This window comes from Pseudopodoces humilis, chromosome 18 (assembly GCF_049639895.1).
Source record: "Pseudopodoces humilis isolate 2021_Gansu_Grassland_sample_001 chromosome 18, ASM4963989v1, whole genome shotgun sequence".
Classification (NCBI taxonomy): domain Eukaryota; kingdom Metazoa; phylum Chordata; class Aves; order Passeriformes; family Paridae; genus Pseudopodoces; species Pseudopodoces humilis.
The window spans coordinates 16,561,126-16,568,857 of NC_142217.1; the positions used below are offsets into that span (position 1 = coordinate 16,561,126).

Here is a 7,732-nt window from a genome sequence, read left to right on the forward strand (position 1 = left end):
ACCTCCCAGAGGGTGCTGAGCTCATCACTGGGATCCATTCTGCACCCCAGCTATAAAATAACCCCCGAGCAGCTCTAAAGCTTTTTCCCCTCCCCGGGAACACCTCGACCCCCCTCAAGAACACAGAAACTCCCAAACCAGAGGCTTTAACTCCTACTGGGTTCAGTTTGGGTTCAGCTGAACCCAGAGCTGAAAGTGACCCCTTGCCGAGGAGTAGGAAACAACCCCAAAACAAAACCAGGGAGAAGGAAAGGAGCCTGACAAAACAGAGTTGAGAAACTGCCCCGTCACACCCCGAGTGTCGAGCTACATCCCCACCCCGCACAGATAAAGCTCTGAGCACTGCCCAGCCCCTGCCCCAGCCCCGGGAGCACCTTCCCGGCCGAATCCTCCCATCCCAGAGCCAAATCCCCCTGGAAAAGGAGGAGAACATCTCGGCACAGCCACGGTAGGATCTGGGGGGAAATAAATGAGATTTAGGGGGGGAAATTCCTTGCATTGAGTTCAAAGGTGATAACGGATTGCTGTGGGGAATTTCAGGAGCAGGGATTGAGTTTCTATCAAATCCCCCTGAGGGGTGTGGAGGGGTGGGGAACACCTGCTGGGTTCCCCCACTGCTTTACACTGGATTTCTCCCAGTCTGTGCTGGTGAGGAGCTGGGGGATGGAGGGGGACCCCCATCCCTGCAGGACAATTGCGGAGTTTCTTCTAATAATGGGTGGGAAAAGTCCCGTTTTCTGTTATGTAGGATTTACAATCTCTCCCGTGGTGGCGGGGGGTCTGTGCAGCATCACAGAGCTGGGGTGGGCACAGTGATACCCCTGACCCCACAGCTCCAGCCCCAGTGTTGGGTGACAGAATCAGCCGCAGGACATCCAGCACATTCCAGCACATCCCAGCGCCTTCCAGCAATTCCAAGTGCGGCACACGGCTCTCCAGACCTGCTCCAAGGACGAACCCCCGGCACCAGCACCATGGTGTGGGCAGCAGCAGCCCTGGCAGCCGCCCTCTGCCTCCGTGAGTCCTGTCCCCAAAAACTGCCCCGGGACCCCCAGCCAACCCCTGGCACCAGGGATGCTCCAGCTGGGCTGCTCCTCATCCCAATCCTGCTCCCAAGGCTCTGCCTCCTGCTCCCCCGAGCATCCGCCAGCTTTTCCAGGGACAGATCTTCCCAGATCTCCGGGGATGGATTTATCCCTTTTTGTCTTCCCCACCCTCCCGGAGGGAGCCGGGGCTGCTCTCTCCATAGCGATCCGCAGCATTTCCTAAGCATTAAACTAGCAAAGGAAAGGCTTTTCCCAGAGTTTGAACCTGGAGCTTCTTGGAACAGTCCCGACGAGCTGTCCATAACCCGTGGGGTGTTTCCTAACCTGCTCCTGCTTCCTTGCAGGTGTCTCCACAGACCTGGTGAAAGCCACAGCGGTGAGTCCCTGCCGGCCCCGCTGGCTCCCACAGTGCCAAAACCCCAAAATTCCCAAAATCCCACAGCTGGGATCCCTGCTGTCCTCCTGTGTAGAGTGTGGCCCTGTCCTTGTCCCATCCTTCACCTCCCCTGCTCCCAAAGCCACCCCCAGGCAAGCGGGGACAGCCCCAGCCAAGCGTCCCCGCTCCCGAGAGTGGCTTTGATGGATTTTGTCCCCACAAGCAGCCCAGGGGCTGCTGCAGCTCCTGGCTGCTCCCGTGGAGCTCCAGCCGGGTCACATCCCATTCCCTGCATCTCAAATCCCTTCTTCCCTTTCCTTACCGGGGCTGAGCACGCCCCATCCTCTTCCCCAGGCTGCCCTGATTCTTGGAGCCGTCCTGTCCAGCGCTGAGCATCCCCCGTAAGTACCAGCCCCGACCGGAGCTCTGAGGATCGGGGTGTCCGGGGTGGTGAATTTGCGTTTATCCCACATCAGCTGCTGTGCCGGGTCACCGGGGCGGGGAGGATTTACAGCCCTGTGCAGCCGGTTCCGTGCTGGGTTTCCAGCGGGCTGGGCTCCTGCAGAAACACAAACACACCGGGAATTTTCCTTCCTCCACGCGGGAGCCTCGCCCCGGCTGAAACGCAGGCGCTGCTGTTCTCTCCCGCACCCAAATCCCGGGATATGGGGGTCACCCAGCCGGCCGGGGGGATGGCAGCACCCTGGCACTGCTTTTAGGGGACATTTTCATGACATTCCACGTGTACAGGCTCGGGGCTGTGACCCTGAGCCGGGCACCATCCCAGCCTCGGATCCCGATGTCCTGGAGGGGGCACAGCAGGATGCCCTCAATGCCCTGCTCCTCTCGGGGTACGGGTGAGGAGCCTTCCTGCTCCTGGAGAGGTGGTGGGGGATGCTGAGCTGCTCCTGCTGCTGCCGCAGGGATCCTTCGAGCTGGGATTTACAGACTCTGCAAGACCTGGGGCCGCTCGTGAACCAGACCGCTCTGAGTTTGGTGCCCGAGGTAAGGACCCTCCTGGGGGGAGATGACCACCAGGCAGCTCAGCTCCGAGGCCGGGGGACCTGGGATCCTGTGCCCTCCGCTCCCAACACCCTCTGGCCCCGCAGGCAGCACGGGAGGATCTCAGGAGGGGCATCGCAGCCTCCGACATCAGCCAGGGACGTTCCCAGCGGGAGAAATCCCTGCCCCTCCCCAGGGCGCTTGCAGCAGCAGCAGCTGGAGCCAGGCTGGAGCGCAGCGCCGCCCGTGAGTGCTCCCCTTCCCTCAGAGGGGGAAATGCCCCGGGGCTGGTCGGCAGCTGGGAGCTCCCGGATGGACCAGGCAGAAATCTGGGATTCCCACATCTGGGGAACTGGGGAAATGTTCTTGGAGGACGGGGCGGGTGTTGCTCCGGGAGCGGGGATGCGGTGCAGCGCTCAGGAAGGAGCTGGGACGGTGGGACAGTCCCCAGGCAGGACGCTGCAAGAGCAGAGGACGTGGAGCAGTCTGAGCTGCCTGTAACGGGACAAAGCACAAGTGGGCTGCAAAACATCACCAGGTTCTTCAGGAATAACTTCAGGGAATGACAGCAAATGAGGCACCTCTGTGGATTTGGGACCAGGGGATGGGAGCAGGATCCACGGTGGCTTGAGCCACGTTTTTGTGATTCCCTGTCCTTCAGCAGGGCTCTTCCAAGGGGCTCTGAGCCCTGTGGCAGGAGCAGGGCAGGGTGGGGACACACAGCCGATACCTGACACAATTCCTTGCCCTCAGGCTGCCAGTCCGAGCCCATTACCGCCAGCAACATCGATGATACAGTCCCCTACCTCACTTTTGACCAGCTCGACCTTTGCCTGAGCAGTGATGTCTTAATAGAAAACCTGGAGGCTGTTCTGGAACAGCCAATCACCACAGATACTTACCGGGTCCTGAAAAGAAAGGTGGATGAGGTAAGGGGTGACACCGGGCACGAGCCGGGATGGGCAGGACACAGGAATGAAGGCGCCCAGGTGGGTCCTTTGCACTGACTCCTGCCCCATTTTCCCTTCCCTCACCCTCCTTCCTGCCCCACCGGCCCGGCCCCACAGTTTTTCCCGTCGGGGATCCCGGAGAAGCAGCTGAGGCGCCTGGGGCTGCTGTCCCGTCTGTACACGGTGCAGGAGATCAGCCAGTGGCCGCTGACATGCAGTGACACCCTCTCAGTGCTGCTCGACCCCTCGGAAGGAGAGTGGAATGATTCCCAGGTAAATCCATGGCAGCAGAAGGGGATGGGCGATGAGGAACCCAAACTGGGACTGGCCCTGGCTCAGCTCAGCTCAGGGTGGAGGCACTGGGGGGTTTTTTGGGGGGTTGGCAGCACTGCCATCCTTACCAGCAGCATCTCCCCTCCTTGCTGTGCTCCCCACGTGCCCCTCAGGTGCAGCAGCTGCTCAGCAGGTACCTGGCCCTGGGGGGCTCCCTGACCGGGCCCCTGCTGCAGCAAATCGGAGGCAAGCACCTGTGTGAGCTGCAGGAGGAGCAGATCCAGCAGATCCCTGCCCGAGCCATCGGGTGAGCCGCTTCTCAGGGAGGCTGCTCAGCCCTGAGAGGCCCCGGGGATGTGGGGAGGGGGTGGTGGGATGGCAGACCCCCAGCTCTGTTGTGGATCTCCCCATTCCCAATCAGCACAGTGGGATGTGATCCAACCCCAGATCCCACCTGAGCCCCAGGACCATGAGCAGGGATATGCTGCTCGTCCCTCCCAACCACCAGGACAATTCATCTGCAATTTGGGATGCTGCTGACCTGTGCCCCCCCTTCCAGGACTGCTGGGCAGTTAAACATTTCTTCGTGCTCCCAAACCAAGAAGGAGCGGCTCTATGGGAAGGCCTGGGAGGCCTTTGCCAGCCTGGCCAGCACCCCTGGCCCCTATTACTGCCAGATCCGGCCGTACCTGGGTAAGTGCTTCCCCTCCTCCAGGTTCGGGGTCTCTTCCAGCCACAGACAGGTCTGGCAGTCTCCAGAACATCTTCAAGTCCTCTCCAGAAGTGCTGGAAGGGTTTGCACATCTCCAAGTGCTCTCTTTAAGGTGGAGCTCCAGCAAAGGATCTGAAGGAGTTGGCTAATGCTGGTGTGTCCATAAACATGGATCTGGACACCTTCCTCTCCCTAAATCCCCAGGAACTGCAGGTACAGCCCTGAGATGCTGCTGTCCCTCTCCCCAGGGAAGGGCAGGGCTGGCTGAGGAGGGGGGTCTGAGGTCAGAGCCCAACCAAATCACCAGTTCTCCACTTGCTCACCTTTAGGAATTTTCCTTAGGAAGTTTCAGTTGCTCTGCAGCCCCGTTAACAAAGCTTTTGGGGCTGTGAGGGTGAAGGAAGGGGCTGCTGTGTGTGTGTGTTGCAGAAACTCAGCGTCACCGACGTGAAGAATTTGCTGGGGGAAAACCTCTCTGAGCTGAAGCAAGCTGAGCATGAGCCCTTGGTGGTGAGCTGGGTGCAGAAGCAATCCCAGCGGGAGCTGGACTGTGTGCTGGGAATCGGCCTGCAGGGAGGGCTGCCAGAGCCCACGGGGACAGCCAGCCCTGCTGGCACCTCCCCAGCCAGTGTCACCTCCATGGTCACCACCCCTGTGCCCACCACCTCAGCCAGTGTCACCTCCATGGTCACCACCCCTGACAGTGTCACCTCCACAGGCACTGTCCTCACCTCTCCTCACCCTGCCACCTCAGCCAGTGTCACCTCCATGGTCACCACCTCTGTGCCCACCACCTCAGGCAGCGTCACCTCCATGGTCACCCTTGTCCTAAATCCCTCATCTTCCCCCACTGCCACCCCCAGCACTGTCCCCCTTGTCCCCAATCCCTCATCTTCCCCCACTGCCACCCCTAGCACTGTCACCACTGTCCCCACTGTCCCCAATCCCTCATCTGCTCCCACTGTGACACCTGTCCCTAATCCCACATCTGCTCCCACTGCCACCCCCAGCACTGTCACCACTGTCCCCAACCCCTCCTCTGCCCCCACTGCCACCCCCAGCACTGTCACCACTGTCCCCAACCCCTCCTCTTCCCCCACTGCCACCCTCAGCACTGTCACCACTGTCCCCAACCCCTCCTCTGCCCCCACTGCCACCCCCAGCATTGTCACCACTGTCCCCAACCCCTCCTCTGCCCCCAGTGCCACCCCCAGCCCTGTCCCCACTGTCCCCAACTCCTCCTCTGCCCCCCCTGCCACCCCCAGTACTGTCACCACTGTCCCCAACCCCTCCTCTTCCCCCACTGCCACCCCCAGCACTGTCACCACTGTCCCCAACCCCTCCTCTTCCCCCACTGCCACCTCCAGTACTGTCACCACTGTCCCCAACCCCTCCTCTTCCCCCAGTGCCACCCCCAGTACTGTCACCACTGTCCCCAACCCCTCCTCTGCCCCCACTGCCACCCCCAGCACTGTCACCACTGTCCCCAACCCCTCCTCTGCCCCCACTGCCACCCCCAGCACTGTCACCACTGTTCCCAACCCTTCCTCTGCCCCCACTGTCACCCCCAGTACTGTCACCACTGTCCCCAACCCCTCCTCTGCCCCCACTGCCACCCCCAGTACTGTCACCACTGTCCCCAACCCCTCCTCTGCCCCCACTGCCACCCTCAGCACTGTCACCGCTGTCCCCAACCCCTCCTCTGCCCCCACTGCCACCCCCCGCACTGTCACCACTGTCCCCAACCCCTCCTCTTCCCCCCGTGCCACCCCCCGTACTGTCACCACTGTCCCCCACCCCCCCTCTTCCCTCACTGCCACCCCCAGCACTGTCACCACTGTCCCCAACCCCTCCTCTTCCCCCACTGCCACCCCCAGCACTGTCACCACTGTGCCCTACCCCTCCTCTTCCCCCACTGCCCCTCCCAGTACTGTCACCACTGTCCCCAACCCCTCCTCTGCCCCCACTGCCACCCCCAGCACTGTCACCACTGTCCCAAATCCCTCCTCTGCCCCCAGTGCCACCCCCAGCACTGTCACCACTGTCCCCAACCCCTCCTCTGCCCCCCACACGCCCACCCCAATTCCCAGCTCCACCATCTCCCCCACGACCGGGCCGTGCCAGCCCAGCTCCCCTCCAGCATCCCCCAGCCCGAGCCCTGGGAACGTTCCAGAGCCACCACAACCAACATCCAACGGCTACATCAACCTGGAGCCGGGGCCAGGTAAGCTGGGAATGTCAGCCCTTGGAAAAGGCTTGGGAATGACGCTGAGGACGATGCTGGCCCCTTGTTCCTGGTGGGATTCGGTGCTGGGGACCAGGTGGGGATGTGACCCTGGAGCTGCCCTCAGCTTCACCTCAAAGTGTCTCATCCCCTTCCGAGCCCACTGCCTTCCCCAGCTGCTCCACAGGGAGCTGCAGGATCCCATTCCCGCTCTTCTCCCCGCAGGATCAGGATCCAGGCTCTGCTCCTGCCTCGTGCCCGTGCTGGCAGCTGCTGTGGGGAGCGTTCTTCTGCTTGGGGGGCTGCTCTGAGCCCCCCTCAGCAGCACCCACCCTGCACACCCCTCCCTCCATCCCAGTGAAACCACTCCGGGAGTTCCCTGCTGGAGAGCAGAAACCCGGGAAAGGGAAGAGAATTCATCCACGTTTGATGCCAGCACAGGATTTGGTTATTTTTGAGGCTGGGCAGTGAAGGAGGACAGATTTTGCCAGCCCAGAGAAGCCCCACAGGTCCTTACTAGCAGTTTACTCCCTGTAGTACAACCAGCAGTGATGCTGAGTGCTCTGCCAAGGCAAGAACACCGGGCCCAGCTCTTCCGGGGATTTCCTGTCCAACTCATCCCACTGGGATCTGTTCAACAGTGGGAAAACTCAGGGATTTGAGTCACTGGTGGCCCAGCACCGCAGCTGAAATCCCCAAAAATCATATTTAATTTTTTTCATGAGCTGCTTTTTGATCAAGGTTTGTTCAAACCACACACAGACTTTCATGGGATGATTAGCTGGAGATAATTTATCTTGATCACTGTGCTATACAATAAAACATCAATCAGCTGGTTTTTCCTGATCCAGCCTGTTCTTTGAGGTGTTCAGTGCTTTGTGGGAAAGCTTGACCAGCATAATTCCAAAATCTACAGTGAAGGCCAGACCTGCTCCCCCTCTATAAAGCTCAGACAATGAAGATTTAGAAGATATAAAATATATAAATCCCTTTTCCCTCCCAGGCTCCCCTCCTGGAGGAAAGGGGGATGGCAGGAGCTGGATACAAGCTTCACTGAGGGATTTTTTTGACAGCTATTTCCAATGAGCAGGGAAAAAAATATGGCAAACCTTGTTCAAAGTTCCTTTTCCCTGACATGAGGAAGCTGAG

The 7,732-nt window shown here is 60.3% G+C and overlaps 1 protein-coding gene across 1 annotated transcript; it reads left to right on the top strand.

Annotated features, from left to right (window-relative positions):
- Positions 1-974: 974 nt before the first annotated feature.
- On the top strand, positions 975-6,894 carry LOC102109421 (mesothelin-like protein). The gene is made up of 13 exons (XM_088064321.1): positions 975-1,017; positions 1,391-1,422; positions 2,173-2,279; positions 2,346-2,427; positions 2,532-2,670; positions 3,178-3,353; positions 3,492-3,647; positions 3,821-3,954; positions 4,207-4,340; positions 4,472-4,572; positions 4,789-5,175; positions 6,484-6,583; positions 6,809-6,894. The coding sequence occupies exons 1-13, from the start codon at positions 975-977 to the stop codon at positions 6,892-6,894; spliced, it is 1,677 nt and encodes a 558-aa protein (XP_087920447.1).
- Positions 6,895-7,732: the final 838 nt, after the last annotated feature.